We start from the raw sequence: 27259 nt of genomic DNA, 5'->3' as shown, positions 1-27259 counted from the left end.
CCCCCATGCAGAAACCTATGCAAGTCTCCATTTCATGGAATCAGACTTTATAGATGTTTGCTAAATTCTGAATAACTTCTATTGTCTATTCTTTCTCAGTGTTTGGACATGAATATAAACATGTTAATAGCTTTTTTAGCTGGAGCTGGGCGTCTTGGGAGGCATAAAAGGCAATTTTCCTTCCTCAGTTCACACTCCATCAGCTATGAAGAACACTGAAATTGGGTGTGAAAAACCACTTTCATTTTCTCTCATGACTTCTGATACATCCACCAGACTTGTCCAGAATCACATATCTGACAGACGTTGTAAGTTGGCTTGCACGGTTGTGTCCATAAAAGCAAACTCTCCCTCCTTTATTCATTTTCTCATTTTTATTGGCATACAAATAAGCAATGCTTTGTAAATAAGGTGGTGTGAGTGAATTCATGGCAATGAATCAACTTGAACTAATAAAAATGTTTAAGAATGTCTGAAAGAATATTAACAGCTGCCTATTGAAGATAATGAAAACCAAATAATTTCATTTAAATAAATGATAATTCTTAGCAACTTTTTACAAACCGCCCACCACAATGAAAAAAAAAATATCCCTTTCAAGTAGGAACAAAGATTGGATATCTCTCCTCTAAGATTTTCTGCATTCTACGTCCTCTCGCTTTATACTCAATAGCAGGTTCAGTGAAGTAGGGGAACAGAGGAAGAACAGGGGGAACACAGAAAAGTGAAAACAACGCTTCCTGGATTATTTTATTTCAGATTTACAGTCTGCATTTTTTCAAAAGAGTAGTTCTCTCTAGCAGTTTCAGAAGTGTTTCATAAACTCAAGTAGGCACACAATAATCAGAAGTAGTGTTATAAACTCCATTAAATTAATTTCAAAAGGAATAAGGAGAATTCTCTGTGTCACAAGTTTGGACTTCCAAACAGAAATTGAGTTGCTGCTGAAGACATTTTGGAACCTCTGCTGTAAAATCTGAAACACTTTTCTTTTCTGCTAAGATTGCTCTGTTTTCAATAATTAATGAAAGGAAACTGAAAACAGTCACTGACTCTCAAGCTGTGATCAATCAAATTATGCAAGTGGGTTCACTACTGATAACCTTATTATATTAAATCCGATGTTTCCACCTGTTATGCAGCCCTGCATAACAGTCTGAAGCCTATACCTTCCCAATCACCACAGACCACACGCTCTTACATTACAAACCATGATTTCAAACACTTTGTGATACAATGAATTCTTTAACAGATGGAAGTGCAAGGGTATGTACAGCTATCTATCAGAATATGCTGTGAAATTTCTTAAAAAAAATAATAAAAGAAACACACTCCCCCCCCCCCCCCCCCAATTAGACACAAAGCGTGCATTTGGTAAAAGAACACTACATGCTGGCTGGAGCACTGAACTGGCAAAACACTAATCTGTAAGGTCACAGTGGTCTTTACTGAGATGACTGGAAGGTCATCATTTCATAAAGTTACACAATTGTTTTTTCTTGTAGTAAAAGCTAACTGATGAACACTTAAAACCAGCAGCCCCATTAAAAGCAGCAATTGTTCCCTTTTCAGCCAATTCATTCTCCCTTCCTGCACCATCTCTCTCCTTCATGCTAGTCCAACTGTACAATAAACAGAATCAAGGAATTGATCCTTCTGCAAACAATCTTTTTTCCTCTCCTCTTAGAGCTACTTTTCAACCAGACTAGTTCTGGCTAGTTCTGGGTATCTGCACAAGCAATTATGAGCACAGTAGCACAGCAATAGAAATAAATGGCCAGATCACAGCGGCATTGCTCATCTCAACAGCAGCGCTGGCTTGAAGTGTTTGACAACATGTCAAATCACAACTGCCTGTAACATTGCTGTCCTCCTCCCAAAAAGTAAAGAAGTCAGAAAGGTAAGAACATTAGCCTTCACAGGATTCTCAGGAAACGCTTAACGTGCAGTAGCTTTACACTGATCTATTTAACTGAAATTCAAATGAAAATTGAAAAATGAACTTATCAGTGAGGTCCTATTTCTCTTCTCTCTCTGTAATTTCCTATGTTTATGCAACTCCAAGTCAACATGCTTACCTACAGGCTTCTCACTAGATGGCAACAGAGCTCCTACTTTGATCTGGTAGTAATCAGCAACCGACTACAAAAGGTGGCTGCATTTATTCAGCTGCAGAAAGCTGAGCTTTACGTTTAGCCAGTTTTATACCATTGATCTGATTAATGATTATTACAGTTCAGGCCTAAGAAAAAAAGAGAGAAAAAAAGCATGACACCCTAAAATAATTACAGTACATCCAGGGCTAAGGGCCCTTTTATCCAGATTCTGTGGATGACCATTCTCTTCCCTACACCTAACGAGCCATTCTGAGCTGATGACTACACCAATGGTCTACTACACAGCACGCATCGATAATTGTATTGTAAAACTACAGTACATTTAAACACAGTTTTCTCATTAAACCAGAGGTTCTTTAATCCACAAAACTGTAACGGAGCACTGTGTTTATTGTTTTGAAGTCCAGCAAAAAGCTTTAGAAAAAGCTAGGACCTGCAAGTAGTTCAGTTTAAATCACTGGATTTTCTCCCTCTTGAAGGTTAATCCCATAGGGTGGGGTTTTTTGTTTTGGTGTTGGTTTATTTGTTTGTTTCTCAGCATTATTTTTTTTGCTGCAGTGCTCTGTGTGTGCATGTATGTGTTTATGTTTTCTCTGCAGCCTTTGGCCAGGACAATACCTGCAACGTGTATCTCAGAACGTGCCAAGAGCATTATTATCAATGTTAATAAGTTCAGAAAATTTTTACACCAAACTTTAACATCTCTTTAAAATTTTGACCAAAATTCACTTAGGCAGAACAGGTTTACTAAAGGTTAGACTTCACAGTCCTTTACATTTTAGTACGGGGATACTAAAAACTCATTTAATGACATTACACCAAATAATGGACCTCAAAGGCAACTGAATGTGATCAAGAGAAGAATGTTACTTGATCCTGAAAAATTAAAAGTTACTTCTGTTGCTGATCATTCTAATAATTGCAATTTTCTTTTTGTTTGAAATGTCTTTTCTTCTGTGGCTTAGCCTTTACTTGAACATAATGACAGGGAAATTTACTTTCTGGTATCAACAAAGAACCTCAATTTTACAGGAGAAAGTCTGGAATTGGAAAGACACAACGGAAATCCATTCGTAACAGATTCAGCTGGTCTAGACAAACAGTCCCTAGCTTCTATCCTAGGAAGGGTTAAATAATCCCATTACACTGCTGCTGTGGCACACTAACAGGCAGAAACAGAGTGCCCAAAGGCACTCAGAAGAGGAAACTGCTCAAGATGCTTCTCATAGAGACAAAATGTAGTTAGTTGTTTGTTTGCTTTGGTCTTGAACTGCTGGGCTTTGCATAGCCGATATGAAACCAGTTGCTCACTAATGCTAGAAAGGAAAGTCTACTTTGCCCATATCAAGTCTAGACAACCTAGGCAAAACCAGCATCTAAAATACCAATCTACTCTGATGAAATTTATTCTACAATGTCACATAGCTCAGTGAGTGACAGCGTTTTAGTTGCAGTAGCTGTGGCATGCAGCACAGGTTACTTAATTTTTTTCATGTAAAATAGCACAAGCTACATTATATGCTGCTGTACTAAGATGACATGAGTACTGAAAGCTCCCTCCACAGCACACCAAACTCTAGGACAAAAGGTATCTAGAGTGTGCAGTGGAGACGCTCCCTGAGTAACAGAAAACTATCTAGCAATTTTTAAGGGTACCAGTTCAGTCCAACTAGGAAATCCTGCAGCAGTAATGTCAGAATGCTGGAGAACAATGACCTTAACAAAGCTTGTTTTCTGGTTCAGTGAGACCAATGTTGGTTGGCTCCACTTCTGCACATGCGTCTCTTTGCAATTAGTACCAGAAGTCATGGAGCATTTTCTTTTTTTCTGACACATTATAAAGCAAGTTTTGTAAAACAGGTGTGCATGTCCTAGTTCAGGAATGAAACAACCCCGCTACAGAACGTGTTCTTTAACAGCCCTTTCAGGATTTCATGCTAAGAACCAACAAAGTTTTAAACTAAACTTGTTATTTCCACATATTCACAAAATACGTCTGTTAAGGTTGTAATGCTTTAAAAAGCACATTTTCCCTTTTCTGCTTGCGCAGTCGCAATACTCCTGAGCCTGTGAAACTAGTGCCCTTAAAATATATCCCCCCCCCCTTTCATTCCACAAAACTCAGACATTAGCGATAAAACCAGTGCAACTGAGCTCAAACTTGTTTCTAGCAACATTGAAGTCACTGCTCTAGGAATAAGGTTTTAACTTGTCTAACTTGTCTCAGATTGTACAATAGGCTGAAAATACTGCAAAATTTTACAAACAGTAACTTACGCCTTTCTCTGTAAAACACCCCAAACTGACAAAGGTAACATATCCCCGTAAAGAACCTATGCAAAGACAGTTTTGCCTACGAAGCAATTTGAATCCTATCACAATGAAAGGTTATCCGAGAAATTTTCTTTCACAATATTCACACACTTGTCATTATATTTAAATGACAATTCCTCTTCACCAAGACAGGTATTTATATATGTTTACTACTTTAACCTCCTCACCCAACTGTTTAGAAAACAGTATTACATTTCCGCTCTTTATTATCTGGTGATGAACAAGGAACAAAAAACACCTAAAATTCATACTTGCCAAAAACTGCATAAGAAATTTGGTCACCTAATCCAGTCTGTGAATTTTGAAATTTTATCAGAAAGCAGGAGATACAGACTTGGAAACAGTACACCTGCATGACTTTCAAATGAAGTTCTGAGGGAGTTTCCCACTCTGAATTTTCTCTGAAAATTCCAGGTGATGCCAACTGCAAGAATCACATAGTAATATACAATTTCCTTTACTGTCGCAGTGTATTTTGAGGGACTGACACCAATCTATAAAGCCTTGCAGTAACCAGCTGGTGGATAATGGATTGCTCCTGCTGCTTGACAGAGCAAAGATTGTTTAAGTACTTACACTCATAGTTACTTGCATGTAAAGCACTCGGATGAACCTTTTCAGGTGTTAAAAGGCTTGACCTCAAATTTGTTCCAACAACTACCCTGTATTATCTCACTCCTGCACACTTAGCATGAGATCTGTTTTCTTTCTTTGGTAACTAACTGTGAAATGATGATCCGCTGGAGTAAGAACAGAACCTTACTGAATTCTGCCCATTTTTCTTGCTCTAAGGTGCAAGAGCAACAATAAGCTTGCATATATATATTAAACAGGTCCACTCCACAGAAGTAGAGGAACTGATAACAATTCGTATCCTCCCTGTAAAACACAGCTTTATAAAAGCACTGGAAGAAACAGTTAAAAGAATGAACTATATTTCCTTTCCTCACAAGTTAAAAAAAAAGATTAAATATCTGTCTACATCAAATACTACTAGGATAAAAAATTTCATTGATGTGACAGGGTACTTGGAAATGTAAAACATAATGCTCACACGGGTCAGCTGAATTAGCAGCGCCCTGACCCATTCTGCGGATTCTTTAGAACACCCCTCCTGTCTGCACAACAAAATCAAAACCATGTTTTAACATGACAACACATGACTCTCAGGCTGAATGCACCACTGTCCAGACCCTGAAAATAATCTGAAGCACAGTTAGTTGCACAAGATGTACTACTTGCCACACCTTCCTTGAAGGGGGAAGCAAACATTAGCTCTGAGCCTGACCTCCCTTTGCTCACAGATCTCTTCTGGTCAAACAACCTGTTCAGTGTGTCTCGTGCTGCACAACCATATTCTCATTTTTCCAGAGTACTGCAGTAGGCACAGAAAGACAAGAAACTGAGGCTGGGAGGGGCGTGGACACCACTACAGGAAGGGGATGAGTTATGCATCTGTGACTTTGAGATAACAAGTCAAACTTGCAAATCTGTGGGCTGTTTATGCAGGTTGCATATGCATCTTCAACAATATTGAGTCAGTTCAGGCCTAGCAGAATTTATTAGCTTAAATGCAGTACAGGCAAAACAGCTATGCTGCTTCAGGGTACGATGATACAGTATAGTCTCTCCCAGTCAATACCTGAATTAATAAACCATGATGGACGTGAGCTAGCTCCATGTAAGGTCGCTTGAAAGTCACAGTGACCCTGAGTCTTGAGGATTTATTAGCTCAGTTAAACACAAGCTGTGCATATGCTAATACACACTCCCAGAAACAGAGTGTCAAGAAAACGGGGCTGATACTCTCCAGAGGGTCAGTTCTGGACTCATGCTAAGCTAGAGCTCACAAATCTCGACAGGTACAAGTACACTGTACATGTTTTGCACATCCACATGCTTTCTAAGACATCCCACTGTACCTGTATTTTTGTACTTTTTTCTTATTAGCTACAGTACCTTAGTATCCATTTACCATAGAGAAGTAAGATTTAGCTGCTTAAATCACTCTGTTGCATAAATCTTCATTCATAAACAACTAATTAGAGAAATAAAATGGTCTCATAGCACAGAGAAATTCATAGTTTTTATATATCCTATGTTTTGTACCTATTACAGTCAGTTTGGAAAGCCTATTTGTTATTTCCCAGTAAGCAGGTTTTTAAAACAGAATAAACTGCATCATAATATTAAGCTGAAAAAAATTAATAATTAAAGCTCTCAACAGGTTTTTTAAACCTTTGAACCTTTAGCATTGAACTTGAGCCTAAAGCTTTGAACTTTACAGCATTCTTGAGATGTACTTTATTAAATCATCTTTCAAATGCCATAAAAAATCATTATGCTGGAATCCATTTAAATCTTCTGTTACCACAAACAATATTATTCAGGTAATGCTTGTGCTTACTCGAGCACAATCATTGACATGAAAGTGCCATGTGTTGCCAGCAATGAATACTGGAATCAAAGAATGGTGAAAGCAGACAATGACCTATCTGTCATAACGCATTTTTAAGAGTTTTTGCAAAAAATACATATACCAAAAGTCTGAGAAGTTCTATGCCAAATTAAATTTTGAGGATAGTTACAATGGCCCATGGATTTTACTGAAAACATTGATGGAACTTTAACTTACTGTAAGTGTACAGTATATGTTAAAGTATAAATGTAAATACTGCACAAACATAACAGCCATTTAATCTGCAGACTATTTTCTTTGTTTTGCTGTCTTTTAACTGCAAATTTATCTTCAAGGTCCTAAAATACTGATGAACTTTACATGATAAAAATGATATAAAACCATTTGCCTGCTAATACCAATGAAATCTGATTTTTGGTCTCCAGTTTGGAAAATGATTTTAATATAAAAATTTATTATTTACACATAATAAAATTAGTAAGCACAAAAAACTTATAAGAAAATTTACTAAAGCTTCCATTCTATTTTCTGCTTCTAAAAGTTCAAAAATTTCATTCCACTTCTTGTATACACATATCCCTCATTACTATAACATGTTCTCAGTATCACCCAATACGCTAAGTTACAAGACCTTTGCCAATAACTGATCTTTGAGTTGGACTTTGACCACTCTGAGTGGTTAAAATCTGTGGAAGAATGGACTTGGACACTGAAATATAGCATCAGCATAGTATCAGATGGAAAGGAAAAAAAAAATATATTTGCTTACCTGCCCAGACAACAGGCTTAAGAAAGAAAAGCCTAGAACTTGCTTGTTTTCACAAGCAATTTCTTTTAAGTCCTGGACATGAAACATGCCATCCTTTTCAGGAACAGTTCATATGGATAGAATAAATTCCATTACTGTAACAACCCAAGCAAACCACCTGACCTCAGAACACTCTTCCGGGTTAGCCTTTGTGCAAAAGCCTCCAGATCAAATGAAAAACAATCTACATCTCAATAATGGAGGAACAATTTAACACGCTACCTTACACAAACAGAATTGTTCCTTTCTACTCCCAATACCACTTCAGAGAACTGACAGCTACCAAGATCACCATTTACACAAACAAGTAATAACATAACACATCGCCAAAAAATTTAAGTGTTACCCCACTGTAGTCCTTAAAACCTCTGAACTCTGTTGGGAACTGGGCCCTTCTTCAAGAGGTTCAACTTTTCCTATACACAAAGGTCTAAGTGAACATCAATTAACTCCCTATTAACACATGAAAAGACAGATTCCATCCAACTATGAAAGGAACAAAATACCTTAAGCTGTCAAAGCCCCAGACAACTGCAGAGGGAAATTCAATCTGTAGGAATCCTAAACCAGAATCTAGTCCACTTGGCACAGTAAGGACCTCTTACCTTCCCTGTAAGAATGATCCTCATTAATAACAGGAAGGGCAAACCAAAACTATACACAACTGCCACTCAGCATCTACAAAGTGTATGTGTGGCTAATGTGGGGTGGTGCACAACTCAGGAATTCCATACTAATTGATACAGAAGGACAAATCTTCTAAGACAGATGAAGCAAATCCTGAAATCGGCATTATCTCAGTAAAGCCAGTACCCTCAAGTTTAGCAGTTTCTACTCGCTACAAGTAACCTCAGAACTAGACCGATTGTATTAATTTATTTTTTTGGCCAGTGGATCAAGAATACAGCCAACAAACTGTGAAAACAAAGCACATACAGGAACTGCAGGTCCAGCAAAGCACATACAGGAACTGCAGGTCCAGGCTTGTTACTAGGAAGAGTACTCACAATTTCAGAAGGAAAAAAAAAAAAAAAAAAAAAAAAAGGGTAGCAGAATCCTCTTCATCTGACATGAGACTCTTCAGAGGAGCTACTTCTCTTGGGCAAATACAGCACTCAGGTTGCAAGAGGCAAAGGTGATAGTGAAGAACAGTGCTGAGACCAAGGGGAAATCAAGTTGCTGCAATGTCACATGAGGATTACAGATTTGATTCAGGATATGAACCTGCCTTCCTAGCAGCAAAAAAACTGTTACCACAGCATGACCAGCTCTAAAGCTCTACAACATAACATTTCTAAATACTAGCCTAGAAGATACCCAATTTCATAAAAAGACTGCCTCTCCCCATCAGTTTTTATATCACTGAAGAAACCAATTTTTTACAGTAGTTGGTACTATACGGAAGACCTAAAAAGAAAAAGGTTTCCAAATATAAATTATTTTTATAAAACAAAACCAGTACAGATATTAATTTTTTTTTTCTCCAAAGATTGTTGCGTATCTTGGCACATGTGCCCTCAGTCCTCAGGCCAGCATTTGTAACTCAAGATTACCATGCCCTGAAGCTGTGAATAGCTTCAACTCTTGGCAAATACAGCCCATAATTCCTCAAAAGTTGTTACAAACTATACTCTATAGGGGAACTTATTAAATACAACAGAACGAGGGTAGAAGTTTCTTTTATGTTGTAACACACAAAGGGATAAGCAAGGAACAAAACAGTACGCTGCGCTGAACTCCAGCTGTATTTCGCCTGTAATCAATTTACCCCAACATTACCAACAACAGCAAACGGCCAAGTCTTCAAACAGGATAGTGAAAAAGACAGACTGGCAAAGGCCAAAACAAGAAAAAGAGCAAATTCACAAAAGAGTGGTGGGGGTTGTGTGTGTGCACGTGTGGCACCTCTGAACCAGAGGACTTCACAAAACCTCTGTGAATAACAGGGCAGTAAACACCAAAAAAACCCTACAAGAGACAATAAAAGGAACGATGAGTGGGAGGAGTGAGAAGCCAGGAGAAACAAAGAGCGGGCTGAAGCACGAGGAGAGAGCAGGGGTGGGAGCAGAGCAGCAGCCCAGGCTGAGGTAGGGCTCCAGAGGGGCTGCGGCCAGGCAGGGACCAGCATGAGCTGACCCCATCCCCCGCCTGCCACTGCTGCGGTGTTCTGCCTAAGCTCCTGTGTGTTTCTCTCAATACCACAGCCAGTAATTAAAAGCTTGTTAACTGACAGTTAATTAAATTGATTGAAATTCCTCCAAATTAGTAAACCCTTCTTCTGTGATGGGGGGGGGAGGGGGATGATGACACGAAACCAGCAAATCCCAAGTGAATGAACACCTTCAGTAAACCAGGCAGTGCCCTTAAGAAAAGCTAATCACAGGGACAGCTCCATACCCACAAACAAAACAGGATGTGACCGAAAATAAGAAACTGGGGTGGGGGCGTGGGGGGAAGCCTGGTAGTCCAGAAAATTTATAGAATGGAACACATACCTTCAAATCCTGAACTAGTATTTAGTTGCTGACCAGTCCTACCACATGCACAGGAACACAGATAAGGATAGCAGCTTTGATAAGATTTGAAGTTTTCCCCCCTCACTCTGTTGTTAATGTTACCTCGTGCATACACCTTCTCCAAGTAGCTTGCTTGCTTTTTTTTTTAAACCAAACAATACCTATGAGCTATTTAGGAAGGAACCCAGGTAGCAACCACAGCTATTTACATGATGTGCTCCTACAGTTCCTACTCAGCCCTAGCTTGCATTCATGTGTCAAACAGTCACTGGTAGCCCTCAGAAGAGCCAAACCTCCCCTCCATTTTCTAAGCATCCCACACCAGTTTATTGTTTCAGATTCTAAACTAACACACAACATACATAAATATTTTCCTCTAAAGACAGTATCAAAATTCCCAGCTGAATAAATTCAACCTATGCTTGCTTACACTTTCCCCTTAACAAGGTAATTCTTCTTTAACCCTAACAGGTTTCTAAATGAGGTCCATTTAAAAAGGAAGCAGGCCAGGTGAGAAGAAAGTAAAGACTAGGAGACTTAGGGTGCAAGTCCTCGGTTCACTTTTTTCCCCAGCTTGGATTAAAATGTATCACTCCAAAGTTCAAAAAAGTACCAAAGCCAATGCAATAAGTGACAGGACTGCACGGTGAGGAACCTGGGTTGAAGAAACTGGGCCTTTGCTCCCCCTTCAGCAGCCAGGATCTGTTAAATCAGTTCAGCCAGTCTTACTGAGGGGGAAAGGGCAGGAGATGCAAAGCAGCGAGACTCCCCACACACTGCACAGATGGTTAAGTGCCATCTAATAATCCTAAATGTTAGCATCCTACATTTCCAGGGCATACTAGTTTCTTTCCTGGTTTTCCCCTCAAACAGGTAAGCTTTAAAGAGACTGTATCTTTTTTAAAGATCACTATATCACTGGCAATGTTAAAAGTGACAGATCTTAAGAAACCTTCAACAACTAGTTCTGTCACAGTAGATAAAACAATATATTTTTTAACCTAACTTTAGTCAGACTTCTGGGTAATCAAGAAGCTTGGGTATTGTATTTCTGACTCTGCTAGTAACTTTCTGTGGAACCTGGAATATATCTTTAAAGTAATTTCTCAGTTCTGTGAAGTATTAAAAATAAATCCTCATTTAAGTGCCTTAACAAATGCTAAGACATTCTGAAAGAATAAAACATTACTTTTTAGCACCAGTCGCATTTGCATGCAGGCTTTTTCTTCTACAGCAACTTCAAAAAAGAAAGAATTTGACCACTGAATATTTTAGGTAAAATAAATACGTAGAACAATCTTCATAAAAAAAAAAAAAAAGAAGCACACCATAAATCTTACTCATATATGAAGTGTTCTTAAGAAACAACCTCCAAGAAAAATCTCTGTCACAGATTTTAGGTAAACCAACTATATAGATCACTGTATTTTTATTTACATTGCCAATTTACTTACTGTCACAGCATATATTTCTTGGTTGGATTCATATTAGGAAATCAAATACATACAATACATTCAGTGTGAGTAGTCTATCCAGGTGTCCCTGGTAAGTGTCTTCATTAAAATAAATGACTTGTAGCTGGAAAATGCCATGCCAATAAATGCTGTTTCAGAGTGCTCAGACTGCAGTAACACACAAGAGCTGTTAAAAACAGATTTATCTCCTAAAGCCTTTGGCACTTGAAAAAACCCCAAAATTGCTAGTCTATAACCCTAAGAAAATGCAAGTATCTTCCAGTGCTTAGTTAGATACAATATTCTCATCCTTCTGCCTTCTAGGTAGTTAAGTGATCAAAGGGTTTTAAACCCATACATCTTCTATCCCATTATTCTGCAGCAGGAAGAATGACAGCTGTCTCAGTCAAATTCTTAAAGTTACTGGTCATACGTGTAGTAGTTTTAAAACGTACAATTAGGAGGAGCTTCAACACAGTATTAAAGATAAAATTGAATTCATACAATGTATGTTCATTCAAGTTTTTTTTAAAAGTGGATTTTTATCTTAAATCTAACTGTATAGACAATCACGTATTGTTTGCACCTAACTTCATTCTATTAAAATAATTAATATACTGGAATACAACTGACACAATATTTGACATGGTAGAATTAGAACAGCAGATAAAATGTAGAAAGTCTTTAAGAAATAGAATTAAGTTCATAGGTCTCCTCAGGACTCCAGACCCTTGATTTATTTAAATCAAGATGCCTCTCTTCACTAAAGAAGCTAAAAATCTACATTTTTCTACTCTGTATGTTCCAAGATCTTGTCTTTAAACTGTTCTAGAAGACAGCTTTCAAGCAACCAAACAACAAATATTGCCATCTGCCTTCATATTAGGTAGACTTGTTTCTCTTAATATTTTTTCCCTTTTTTCTGCAAAGATTTTCTTTAATCAGAGATTACCAGATATATATTTTTTTTTCTACTGAAGCAACTCTTATCCTAGAAAACACAGCCACTGTTTGGCAGTGTTCACAACTGGACTAAACCCACTGACTTGCTCTCAAGAAAGGCAGATACCTTTGCATCTGTACAAGTTAATATGCGCTAACACAACCTAAAGATTTTAATACTCACAAGCAACTGACATACTGACAACTTCCTGAACCCCATACTTTCTTCTCCTCAAACAATTTCCATTCTCCCACGTAATGACATATGGAGATCTCTCAGCTTCTACATACTTCGTTTATTAGTCATAAATATTTGCTGATGCAGATGTTAGAATGAAAATTTCCATGAAGATCAGTGTTCAGTTTCTACAATTGCAGCACTGACTGTGATAGTTTGTCACTGATCTTCAACATTTTCTTCCACTTAATTTTTCAGTGTGAAGTCCAGTTAAGGCAGTAGGAGGATTATGCTATGTGTTTTGATATTAGTAAACTGTTCTTATAATCACCAGTGCATATGCAGCAAACTGAAAAAGATAAGAGTTTCTACGTACAAAGATTAATACAACTTACAGCAGTTGCTATCCAACATTAGGTAGCAATTCTGTATTTTCTTAAGCAACTGATGATGAAGCAGTCAAGATCAAAGAACATTTTGATTTAAGGTATGCATTTTGTTTATCCCCTGTCTTTTTACTGATTTATGAACAAGTACTTTAAGTTTTGAACTATGAAAGACAGTATCTGATAGAGAGGTTTTTACTCCTTACATATATGGATATTATTATGAATATACAGACACTCATATATATATTACATATTTAAAATATGTCTGTCTCCTTCTAAAAAGCTATCTTTCATCCCATTTTTTAGAGGGTCCACCATGGTTTGCTAATGTGTCTTTACTCTTGCAAGTTTCCATTGCCTATAGCTCCAAACTGTGTTCATCTATAAGCCAGTAAAAATATCAGTACATGCAGAAAAGCTTCAAGGTTTGTAGCTGACTTGCAGGAAGACTACCTGAAATCATGATCTCACATCTAACGTGGCAGAAAACTTAGGAGAGTAAAACAGTATATCAATCTATGGATCACAAACCATGAAATCTTTCTTTTGGAAAAAGAAAGACTTTAGACAAGATTTTCACAGGATGTAAACTATCCCAAGCAAAAATCATACAACCCAAAGACTGAATTTTTACCAATGTCTTACTGCTATGGCAGAATACAGGTTTGGCATTCTAACATGAAAAGCAAGTATCGCTCAATGACTGATATTGCCCAAGGATCATTATTTACCATACCACAGTGACATATATTTATAGATTCACAAAACAACAAAACCCAGCATTTAGGAGTCAAAGAAGGTTCTCTCTGGATCAATGAATTAACAGAAATTGCAGCTCAGCTGCAATTAATCTTGAGTTTTGTTGATTGCACAAACCAGAACAGAATACATGCTCCCATCTAAACAGAAAATATTTGAAAATACAGCTGATGCTTATTATCTTCCCTATGTTTGTAACCAGCCTGAATTATGGCAAGCACAGCGAGAAGCCTATTTCTGGATTATTGGCAAGAATTATGATTCATTAGATGAGTACAGACTGTGTAAAAAGAAGTGTTTTGGAAGCGGTTTCATTTTTCAGAACAGAAGTTGGACATACCTCATGCACTTTGCAGAGATTAAAGCCAATGTTTAAGAATGAAGACTTGAGAGCATTCTCAAAATAAATATTTTAAAAAGCATATTTCCAGATTTCTTTGCATAAATTTAATTATGAATTTGCCTTGCAAAAAGGCTGAAGAAACACACCTTGTCATTTGGCTTATTGTACTGGTAAAAGCTCCAGGCATTGCTAACTACTTAAGGAACACCAAAGCAGGAATATCCTTGCTTCCTCCTCCAACCTAGATTTATTTTTAAAACAAACTTGCCTTTCTCAAACTCCTCAGTTTGCTTTCTTCAGCAAGAAGGCAGCTATAATTAACCTAGGGTTTCAGAAAAGAAAAATGTTATGTGATAAAACCTCATCTGCACACCCACAAAGCACAGAGAGACAACGGCATGTGGGGCAGGGGGGAGCCCAAATAATACCTTGCTCAGCTGCTCCCAGGCCCATCACGGGAGAGCCACCCACCCATCAAAGCAGTCACAAAGCTGTCTTTGTAGAATCAAGAATGGTTGAAGTTGGAAGGGTCCTTAGGAAAAATTTTCTTCACCAAAAGCATTGTCAAGCACTGGAACAGGCTGCTCAGGGAAGCAGTCAAGTCACCATCCCTGGAGATATTTAAAATATGTGTAGATGTGGCGCTTAGGAACATGGTATAGTGGTGGACTTGAGAGTGTTGGGTTAACAGGTGGACTTGATGATCTTAAGGGTCTTTTCCAACCTAAATAATACTATGATTCCATAATCTCTGCAGGTCTTCTGGTCCAACCCCCTCAAGCAGGGCCACCTAGAGCCAGTTGCCCAGGATCACATCCAGACAGCTTTTGATTACCTTCAATGATGGTGATGGAGACCCCACAACCTCTCTGGGCAACCTGTGCCAGGGCTTGGTCACCCTCACGGCAGGGGGCGGGGGGGGGGGGGGAAGTGTTTCCTCATGTTCAGATGGAGCCTCCTGTGTTTTGGTTTGTAGCCACTGCTGCTGGTGCTTTCACTGGCCACCACTGGAAAGAGACTGGCTCCACCCTCTTCCCACCCTTCCTTCAGGTATTTGTACACATCCATGAGATTCCTCCTGAGTCTTCCCTTCACTGGGCTAAACAGTCCCAGCCCTCCTGATGCTCCAGTCCCTTCATCATCTTAGTGGCAGGCCTTTGCTGGACCCTCTCCACTACATCCATGTCTCTATTGTACCGGGGAGCCCAGAACTGGACCCAGCACTTCAAGTGTGGCCTCACCAGGGCTGAGTAGAGTGGAAGGATCACCTCCCTCAACCTTCTGGTAACGCTGCTCCTAAGGCAGCCCAGGATACCGTTTAGCCTTTCTTTGTGGCAAGGGCACATTGCTGCCTCGTGTTCAACTTGGTGTCCCACCAGGACCACCACAGGGCCTTTTCTGCAAACATGCTGTCCACCCACATGGCCCCCACCAGGTACTGGTACAAGGGGTTGCTCCTCACCACCCGCAGGACTTTGCACGCTTCCCCTTGTTGAACTGCATGAGGTTCCTGTCAGCCCATGGCCCCAGCCTGATGAGGTCCCTGTGGATGGCAGCACGACCCTCTGGCGCATCAGCTGCTCTTCCCAGGTCGGTGTCATCTGCAAACTTGCTGAGGGTACACTCTGCCCCATGGCCCAGACCATTAATGAAGATGCTGAAGAGGACCGGACCCAGTACTGACCCCTGTGGTACACCAAGAGCTTCTGGCCTCCAACTCGACTCTGTGCCACTGATGAAAGCACCCTCTGGGCCCAGCTGTTCAACTAGTTTTCAATCCACATCACTTTGTACTCGTCCATCCCATACTCCTTCATCTTCTCTTTAAGAATCTTATGAGATACAGCATCAAAGCCCTTCCTAAGTCTAGACAGACAATATCCCTTGCCCTTCCATCTACCAGGCCAGTTGTTTCATCCTGGAAGTTTCTCAAGTTGGTCAACCATGACTTCCCCTTGGTGAATCCATGCTCACTACTCCTGATGACTTTGCTGTCCTTTATGTACCTGGAAATGGTTTCCAGGATTAGTTGCTCCACCTCCTTCCTCGGTATGAAGGTGAAGCTGACTGACCTGCAGTTCCCTGGGTCCTCCTTCTTGCCCTTCTTGAAGATCAGAGTGACATTTGCTCTCCTTCATCCCTTATGTATCTCTCCCAATCACCACGATCACTCGAAGATTATCCAGCTGGCCTCCTAACGGTATCTCAGCTCCATCAGCACTTTTGGGCCCTGATGGAATGGACTCACATCTGTGTAAATACACTTAGAGGCAATGAACACTTTAACAGTACATTATCCTCTTAGGGTGCTTCAGGCCTCTGATTGAGACAAAGCAGAGAGTTCTTAAGACACCTCCTTTACTGAATACTTCACATATTTAACTACCAAACACAAGTACAGAAGTCATCATACTGTTAAAACTACCATATGCATGCAACTAAATTCTTAGTACAGGGACAGACAAGATTGAAATAGTATGAGATTTTAAAGCCTGTTTTTGAATAATAGTGAATTGTGTCTGTGATATTTTATTTCCTTTGTTTCTCTGGGCTGAGAGAGGATTAGAATAGAAGGCTTTTTATAACCCTGGTCAACTAAAGTCTCTCTTGTTAAAGTTTGGGAGATGTGGTTTGGAAAGCAGTATCAGGTTCAGAGCAACTGACTGAGAATGCAACTGTAGATGACTGGGATGGACATTTCAATGACAGGCTTACCATCAGAAAGACGACCTCACACACACACCACCACCCTACTCACCCCCCCCCCCGAAAAATCCCACCACCAAAACCCACAAAACAAATCTAGAACAGTTATTTCCAAGTCTTTTGTAAGGTATTCAGCATACCACAGAATACCCCAATTACCTGGCAGGCACCATTTTTCTACTCTGCTTGGAATAAATAGTATCAACTGCAGCTCACTTCCCTGGTTCTGTGATTTATGTTGAACCACAAGTACCATCTGAAAATGTTTTTCCTAAATTAAAAAAAAAAATTATGAAGAATTTAAAATATTTTCAAGTTTAATTTTCAGTGAAACTTATTAGAAGAAAATTCTAAATAGTTGTGAGCTCCCACGTACAGATGGCATTCAAACAACAGATTTAAAGGACCAACCACTTTGTGTCCAGATTAAGCAGAAGTGATGTATAAGTACAAGTCTGCACAGAAGTTTATATCAATTAGTAAATATACTTTATGACTTGAGATGACTAAGATGTACATAAATTATGCAATTTATTCAGAAAAATGGTTTGATATTATGTATTATTGAACAAGATTCACCTATTTAGTGATACTAGTTATTTCAGTAAGAATTTTAACAAAATGTTCACTAAGCCCGATTTTATATGTACAAAGAGGAATTAACTTGTGAGAAACACATTCACTGACTTAAATGACAGGAAGTTTAAGAACGTTTTGATAACAAGATTCATTTGCATAGGTCTCATTTTCTTTCACGTATGTGAACATATTTTCTTCTTCCACATACATGGAAGTGGGATGTAAAGTGAGATAAAAGATTAGAGCAGTGTTACTTCGGAAGCACTTTTCAATCAATTACAATTTTTTAAAAATCCAGGTCAATTGCCTAGTCAGTTATATAACAAAATTAACAGTTAAATTGTATATTATCTGCTGTATAAATAGTGGTTAGTTCTAATTATATAATTATATTATTTGATGTGTTCTAAGACTTTCAAGATACAGAGGTTTTAAATTAATACTCTAATATGTTATTCTTAGAATGAATAATTATCAAAATGACAGTCAAATACACTTCATATTGTTGCACTCTGAAACTTATAAAGGGTACCATTTATACTTATAAAATTGGGAAATGTGTTGACTACTCTTGTTGCTTAGCTGCATGATACCATTCTCAAAATCAGTTTCACAATAACGTTAGGTAAAGACCTACCTAATCTGGCAACGTGCAACTAGTCCGCGGTGGCTTCAGCCACTAAATGTAACAGTCATTTTTACGATATTTGCTCTACAATAAAACTAAGCACAGATGAACAAATGTGTAGCCGAGTGTAAAGATTAAAAAAAGAGGGAAGAGGTGCGCTCCTGCTAAGCTATTGTACGTTCAGCACTACAGTAAATCTAATAAAAACAGATACATATTAAAGGCAAGGGAATGAAGTCACACAGCAAACAAAGCTCTCCTTGTTTGGCAGACTGATTAGGAGGAATAAAGAGCCAATTGCTTGCAATGCATAAAAACGTAACTATTTTCCTTTTGTTTAAGCAACAGTTCATAAAAGAATTGGTAAATATTCTTACATGCTTTAATGTGGGTGTAATAAATTCACAAGCTATGCTTTCCTTTCTGAAGATGGAAAGGGAAAGCATTACATCAACACTGCTGTGACTATGCTTGCATCAAATTTCAAGAAATTCCATGTTCTTGAAATAAAATGATTCCATATAGCTGCTCTTTATTACTCTTGACTTATGATCTGGATGAAAGGCCGTATTTCTTTATAGAACTTCATATTTGCTTCCCTGGACCAATCAAATTCTCATGTAGGACTCCAGAAGGGGTCAAAACAATAATTTGACCAGTGAGACTTAGTATCCCACTCCTGAAGTCTGTCTCTGGGCCCATGCTAGAAACAGCACCAAAAAGGTCCCCTAATATACAACATTGTATTTTACACTTTAAAAAAACAATTGTATTATGTCAAGTGTTGTCCAAGCCTGAATTCTGTATTTCCAACCAAAATACACATGCACCATTTCTGCAGTAAACTCATGTCCAGTAGCAAGAAAAAAAAAGTCCTAAAAATAAATCCTTGTTATGTTTTCATACATTTCTGTGATTCACTGTATCTATTGTGTTGTTAACATGCTTATAACACTTACAGATATCTCTTCTGTTGTCTTTTTACACAAAAGTATTTCATTCTAATGACACCTTGTTTATGAAAGTTATAGCAGAACTATAAAAGTTACACATTTATGAAATTTATAGGTACAAATCAGTCGAACTGAATTTGTAAACAAACCAGCCTATGGCTTCTCCAGAAAATGAAAAGAAGAGAACTCAAATCCTTCATTAAGTTAAAACAAGCTAACCCCTCAAAAAGGCTAAGGTAATATTTTCTGTACCAAAACAGGCACAGTTCTACCCAGTGTGAAAAAAGTACAACTAAGTTAGGAAATACACATTCCACAGTCAGAGAGACTCTTGAAACAGCAAACTTCAAAAGTTGTTTAAAGCATCAGTCTTCAAGCCCTGTTGATAGGCAGAAACTCTAGCAGAGGTGCCTTTCATCATCATGACCTTGACACACACACACTTTTTTTTTAAACGTAATTTTCCTAGAAAGCATTTTTTTTATACTTGATTTTGTATTACCATAGCTACATGGCAATTTTACACTGACCTGCTTTATCATTTGTACAGCATACACAGAAACTACAGTGGCATTTAGAAGACCAGGAACATAAACTCCATGACAGGCAGCTACCAACGTTTTAAATACCTTTGCTTCAAAATTCCACATTTGCGCATTTTCTTTTTAACAGAGATGTTATTAATACCATGTGACTTTTGCAGGCTATAAACAGACGCCTCAAACTCTTCAGTGCTGAGACGTACACACTCAACAAATTTTCAAGAGAGCTCCGGTGTAACAGAGCTCTATCTGCAACACTACTATCACTAAATACTTTAAGATTTCTCTTAAGGCTAAAATAATAATAAAAGAAAAAGCAAAGTCAAGCTGATGCAGCTTTTCATTCTCTGAAATGTCCTTGTATTTTCTACCTTCAATGAAAGAAAATCTATAATGATGCCTTCCTCATATTTTCAGTAACACACAGAAATGCTGGTGGGAAATAACCTCTGATGGTTATCCGATCTGACCCCAAGTCAAAGTGAAGTAACTGCTAACATTGATCAGGACAGCTGTGCCTTCATCCAGGGACAGAGGTCCTATAACCTCTCTGGGCTACCTATACCTGCTGTACTATCCTCCCAGGAGAAAATTTTTTCCTCATGGTCAACCTGAACCTTCTAAGCAACCATTTCTTGCCATTACTCTTTGTTATAATAGCTGTCACTGTTAAAGACAGCTTGGCTCTGCTGGTTTTGTAACCCTTCAAGTAGTTGTAGACTACTGTTACATCACTGTCTTAGCCTCCTCTGCATCAGGCTAAACAAACCCAGCTCCCTCAACCTCTGTTAGCCCATCATGTGCTGTAGGGTCCTGACTGTCTTGATAATCCTTTGCTGGGACCTTTCCAGTTCTTTAGCATACCTTTAATTGTGAAGCTCCAAACTGGACACAATAGCTCAGGTGTGGGCCCAATAATGTCACACAAGGAAGTAAATTTCCTTGATCTGTGAAATATGGGACAGAACTGACAACTACTAGAAATTCCAGGTAAGTTGGTACTTCCAAATCAAAGGCAAAGAATCAGTCGCTCTTTCTTCAAATCCAGTCTGCATATGGTACAGTTATCATAAAATTTGATAAAATACAGGTTTGTAATACCTTTTACTCAACGACTTGAGCTCAACACTGACACTGCATTTTTTGCTTAAACCCTTGAAAAAAACCAGGGAGGGAGGTACAGAATCTTACTCACAGACACTTTTGCAAAAAATATTTTTTTCACCACAGCCTTCCAATACCAAAAGCTGAAGGTACTCTGCCATATATCTTTACTCAGAATTAAAGCCTTTCAAACGAACTGCACTCACAAAGTGATTTTAAAAATGCAAGTCTAAACAAAAAACAAACAAACCCCAACCCCACAAATAAGAACAAGAGCAAGGAATCATTCACAACATGAAAATATGTCAGGGAAAAGACTGGTGGGCCCTTTGTAGAAACAAAACCAAAATGATGCCAACTTTCCAATTTTTTTCCCCCTCAATGAAATAATACGGGAATTCTCTAGCTAAAATGGATGATCCATAGCAGTGACCATTCTGATTCAACTATCTTGCCCCTCTCAGTGCTAGAAGTAATCCAAGAACTATATTCAAAACACTTCTTTCTTGGCTGTAAGTTCGCTCTTTGCCACAGCCAAAACTTTTTGCAGACTGCCTTCACAGCTTGCTTGCAGTGGAACCAGTTTGGGTTCTAAAGGAAATGTGAGAATCTTTATCAGTTCATCTATTCAGCTTCAGAGTGGCTTGCATGCATACAAACCTGTACAGGCGCATATACCAACCTAATAAGGTCTAGCCCGTTAAAAGGTTGTGGGAGTAATGATAATCACTTTCTTTGTGAGGACATTTCTATCAGAATGAATTCAGATAACTGAATCTAATATATAATGAATTAAATCTTGAAAAACAGCTTCAAAGAGACATGCACTGTAAGCACAGGGCACTGTCCTTTAAATTGCTTTGAAAAACACTCGGCATGTTAAAAGAAAGCAATCTGACGCTAACAAAAGGTAGACAAATAAGGTATATTGGCTTTTACTAAGTAGTAAAGAACAGATCACCATTCTCTTCCTAAGAAATAGTGTTTGCATTTAAAGATATTTGGTGTTAGAACTGCTAAGTAAAAGCAAGATATGTAAGCCACAAAGAGAAAAATAACGACAAAGACAATGCATGGGATGTGAAGAGAGCTGCAGAAGAAATGGACAGTAAAAGGTAACTATGGTGTGAGCTGTAACAAATTCAGAAATAAGGAACATGCTTTTTATACTTTTCCATCCCAAAAGTTCTAAGTATAGCAACTAAGAGCTGTATTTTGAAATAAAAGTATCAGTGTAAATAAATTTATTAGACTTCAATGAGTAAAGTAGCTTCTGTGAGCATCAAGTACTCTGAACTGAACTGTACAAAACAGTCTCTTTTGTATCTACAAATATTCAAGCTCTGCATTTTCTTATGTATATTTTTAATTTTTGGTATCCCAGCAGCATGAAAGCATAGTGAACTGTAGTAGAATCTGTCATCATGTAAAATAGCCAGCATTAATCCAGTAGATCACGTGGCCACTTGAACAGTGACAAGGTGTCAATATACTTCATTAATATGGTTGAATTACAACACCACAGAGATTGATGACACAGTATGCAAGACTGTGAATGCTAATACTTAAATCCAATAGAACCTAGCCTAAATTAGATTTGTTAGCTGTCAGGCATTGTAACATAGCATTATTCTTTTTTTTCCTATTATCAAACCACTGCAGAGATGCACACATACATAAAAATCACTTGAGAAGTCCACATCTATACACGGTACATGTACTGAGCAGCCTTGTGGAATGAACACTATACTAGATAAAAGTTTGCCTTGCAAGCTAGTGACTTCTCTACCATCAACCACAAATGCTCACTACAGTACCAATTAATAAACATGCATTAGCCTAGAGAAGTATCAATTTTTCAAGTTTGATTGCTTTTGTTACTGTGGTAAGGCTGATACCATTACTGTAAGAAATCAGTTTATTTTTTAAATGAATTCTGTAGACTAGTAAACAGTCTTTTTATAACATATTTCATGTCTCACCTTTCATAAGTTAAAAAAATTGCAACACTGTATTAGAACCAGGTTTAAATTAAAACTGTATCAAAACCAGTTTTACATTAACTTTTTAAAATTGAAACATTGTATCAAACCTAGTTTTAATTTAACTCTTTTTTTATCACAGTACTGTTAAACCCAAATTTTCTCCCTAAATGGTATTAAAACTATATAGCCCCACTGATTACATGTAGACTGTTGCTAACAATACCACAGAATCACAGAATCACGTAGGTTGGGAAGAACTTTTGGAGGCCATCTAGTCCGAACTCTTCCCCAAAGCAGGTCGAAGCAGATCAGGAAGCCCAGGGCCTCGTGCAGCCCAGTTCTGAGCATCTCCAAGGGTGCTCTCCGCAGTCTCTGCACAACCTCTACCAGAGTTTCACCATTCACAGGATGAATTTTACTTTCTTGTCTCTAATTGGAATTTTCCACGTTGCAACTTGCTTGCATGGCTGCTTGCCTTTTCACCATGCGCCTATACGAAGAGTTTGGCTCCATCTGCTCTATACCCTTCTATTAGGTAGTTAAGACAGCACTAAATCTCACCTTAGCTTCTCTTTCTAAGGCTAGGCAAATCCAGTCCTCTCCATCACTGCTGGACTCATGCCAGTATATCGTTGTTTTTCTTGTACTGGGGAAACCAAGACTGCACAAAGTGCTCCAGGTGTGGTCTCACAAGGGATGAACAGAGAAAATAATCACTTCCTTTGATTTGCTGGCCACACTCCTGCAGCAGTCTGCTATGCAGTTGGCTGCCTTTGCCACAAGAGTACACTGCTGACAAATATATAAAGATGAAGTTCTTACCCATAAACACCTGTCATGCCACATGGGTACATATGCAAAAGCACTCAAAATCCGAGACTTTTTAGATTTAATCATAAGTGTGGAGGCATACTGGGCCCTTTACTTTTCAGCACTTTACATGTATGTGAAATTAATGAAAGGAATTGTCATCAGCTCCCTCACAAGCAGAACATCCTGTTCTCCCACTCCTGTGCCTCAAAGAAAGACTGGAGGTGGAAAGTTGTACAAAGATAGGGCAAAACTTTGAGATAAAGAACATTCCTAAGGATTAACCTCCCCATTCCAACTCCAGTTTACACTTTAACACAATTTACAAATACAGCTACCTCCCAGGTAAAACACCTATTTATTTCCTGCAAGTACCACCATCACGGCCCCCCACCAATGTGTTTAAGGAATTCTGTATCAGAAATGAGCCAAACAAATGTTAAAAAATTTAAGAAAAATAAAATCTTTTAACAAAATAAACCTATAACCTGGATAGAGAAGAGGTACACACACACACACAAAGCACTGAGAAAAACAAAATAAAGAGTACACAAGATGGAAAGAGTTTGTGAAAAACAGGTTCAGATTCTTATGTAGAGTTAAGGACTTGCTCCACATTCACTTACACATTTATGTGTCTTAATATTACAAATCTAATGCATAACAATTCAAAATCTTAAAAAAACCCAAACCAAACAAAAATATCCCAACAACAATCCACAACCAAAAAAACCCAAAACAAAATAAACAAACCACTAAACCATAAAGTGTTTATGGTCTGTTAACTCAATGACCTGCTGGCTTGAATTGTAACTATATCAATATAATACAAGTGGGATCAAAACCCAAAAATTTCTTAGTCTAGTCCCAAGTGTTTTCTTTAGACCCAAGCAGAAAATACAAACTATCAACAGCTATCCTTCATTTTTCCAGTGAATCTATTACACTGTTGGCTCCCCCTTTCCTCCTGATGAGTCCCTACCCTTTTGCCTGCTATTTCTCCCTTTCAGTAAATCCTTCATGGACCCAAAAGATTGAATTTTATTGTCATGAAGAGAGGAAAGCAATACTCCACTAAAGGTAGGAATGTCTCCTACCATCAGCAGTTAAGATGAGCTTAACCAGAAAAGACTAGAATACAGACAGAACCTCCTGTAAAAGATACCAAATAATTTTAGTGAAAATACACTAGCTCAAAATGCAATGGTTTTTAATAAATATTTTAATAAATAACCTGCAAAAACCACAATGCAGCTGTATACAAGCTGTGTATTTTGGAAAACACAGCTTATATTTTGCTGGAGGGCTAGAAAAAAGAAACTAGCAATGGAAATATAAATGGAAATCCTTGGTAAAGTCCAAAGCAAGATGTGTGATTTACCTTGTAAATCAAACTAGCCATCATTAAGGCTTAAGATTCTGTTTGTTATAATTACTACAAAAAGTCACTAACCCGTTTTTGCTGCTGAACTTGGGTTTATAAGGACTTAGATGGTACAAGCAGAGTCCCCAAAAAAACATTACTTTACAAAAGAATATGATGTCCAGTAAAAATATACTGGACATGAAATACACAGTGATTATCATTCAGTTACCATGCTCTTTTTCATATAGTGTAAAAGGAGCATTTTATGCACACAAGTTGCATACTCAACTTGGAGAAGATGTATTGTTTTACCCTAAAATAGGAAATGTTAAGAAATACAGCATTTTGTTTACACTGTAACAATTCTGCAGCATTGTTTTAAAATCCTGACTATATTAAAAATGTACAGTATTGTATATAATTTCACAAATCTGTATCACAACTTTTCACCTATTTTATAGCAAATTACTTGCTAAATCTAGACTACTAAAACCAAAACTGATGTGTTCTTACTTTAATTCCTTTGTATGCTTTTGGATTCAGAATTAGTTTTTTTAAGAAATTCATTCTTTTTTAAAAAAAATCCTAACAGAAATAGCAATGGTTAACAGTTTGTATAGACCTGCTATTCCTTCTAATATTTATTATCACAGTGGAAGAGCCATAGTAATTACTAAAGATTAGAAATGTACGCAGTAAGTTAAATTTGAGATATAAGACCTTTAAAACTTCCGCAAAATGTAAACCAGAAAGGATCTTACAAAGCAAGCAAACAGAAAAGGTTGAGAAACCAAAACCCGTGTTCATTCAGAATTTGCTTAATTTTTGATTCTTACCTTCTGTGCTTAATCCAGGACTTGAAGTGAATTTTGCTACATCGACAATCTTTACAGCAAACTGTTGCCCTGTTTCCCTGTTGATACATCGCCGCACAACACTGAACGGACCCCTGAAACACACACACACACAGAAAACAGCAATAAATAATCCATTCCCTTTTATGTGCTGAGCTACAATTCCATTACTTATTAACAAAGTTTAGATTCCACGATTCAAGTGCAGTATTTACACAGAAGCTTATACCTCTCATGCTTGCTGCCCATTAAATGTTAAGATTAGTAATTTTAACTAAAAACTAGTATAAAGAACACCAAATGAGTTTCATGTTTTCCTATATTAAAGACATACTCTCTTACCCTGCCACTTTAGAAAGGCAATATTCTTTGAAACCTTATGTAATATACCGACATTATTATTAAATATTAACTGGACTTTATTTTCATGCATAATCCAAATGGGGAGGGGAAAAAAAAAAGAGGTGAGAAACGCATTCTTGCTTTCAGTCCTAAGCCAGAGTTCAGAACTTACTATTTGAAACAACTAAAAGGATATTCCTTCAAAACAATGATAACCGTAACAGAATAGTTGAGTCATGTTTAGTTTTATTTGTTTATTTGTTTTACACAAGCTAGCCTTATTTTGAGCTTATTTGACATTACTACTTATGAACAACCTCCGTTACAATGATCTGAAATTCCAAAGACTTCCAATTTTCACTCATCTGTGACATTTAAAGAACCCCCGCAAAAGTTACAGATAAAAAATACTTAGTAAAAGTAGTTCCGATAGATGTTAGCATTGCACTCAACCAATAAAAAGTTACTTAATTTTTGATATTTTTGAATATCAATAATTTTTGAAATTACATTTGTCAAAATACGAGTTAGAACAATGGCAACCTTTTAAAAACCTTCACCACCAATATGCATTTTTGGAAGCTTCTTTTAGTAGACGATTTAAGTTCTTGGTGCCTTGGCTTAAAATATGGAATTTTCCATCCAATATTAACAACAAACAATACAATCAGATATTTATGGTAGGTCAAGCTTTCAAACATAAAAAATCAATAGGTTATGAAAACATAATAGGATTTTTTCATGAGTGCAACAGTTGTGGCAAATCAATCCTTTTTTTATTGCTACTTATTTAACAACTGACATGATAGTTGGAACTAGATCATCTTTAAGTCCCTTCCAATCCAAACCATTTCATGATTCTGTGATAGCTCTAAAGAAATCCATTCTAAAGTCTTGTCAAAAAGACATAAGGGAAAATTTGAGAACAGAAAGAGCCTTTGTTCAGAAGTTCGTCTACTGAGTGAACATTCACCTGCTGAGTGAAAAAAAATGCTTAGAGCTTAAAAGACAAATTTTTCCATTCAAGCAGCGAACTGGAAGTTAGTTTACAGATTTCTGAGCGATGAGATTGCAAAGCAACACAATTCTCAAAAGATTCCCTGAAAAAGGAGAAATGTCCCTGTAAGGGCA

General features: G+C 37.7%; 1 protein-coding gene across 22 annotated transcripts in view; it reads right to left on the bottom strand.

The window, feature by feature from the left end:
• The window catches only part of CASK (calcium/calmodulin dependent serine protein kinase), a 225610-nt gene that overhangs the window by 142844 nt on the left and 55507 nt on the right, over window positions 1-27259 (bottom strand). For all 22 annotated transcript variants that reach the window (XM_055703031.1, XM_055703030.1, XM_055703035.1 and 19 more), the window contains exon 2: window positions 25769-25881. In XM_055703031.1, coding sequence (XP_055559006.1) covers window positions 25769-25881 — 113 coding nt within the window. The remainder of the gene's footprint in view (window positions 1-25768; window positions 25882-27259) is intronic.

The sequence above is a fragment of the Falco cherrug genome, chromosome 2 (genome assembly GCF_023634085.1).
Source record: "Falco cherrug isolate bFalChe1 chromosome 2, bFalChe1.pri, whole genome shotgun sequence".
In the NCBI taxonomy this organism is placed as follows: domain Eukaryota; kingdom Metazoa; phylum Chordata; class Aves; order Falconiformes; family Falconidae; genus Falco; species Falco cherrug.
The sequence above is the reverse complement of the archived record's forward strand: the minus strand, read 5'-3'. Positions and strand labels throughout refer to the sequence as shown.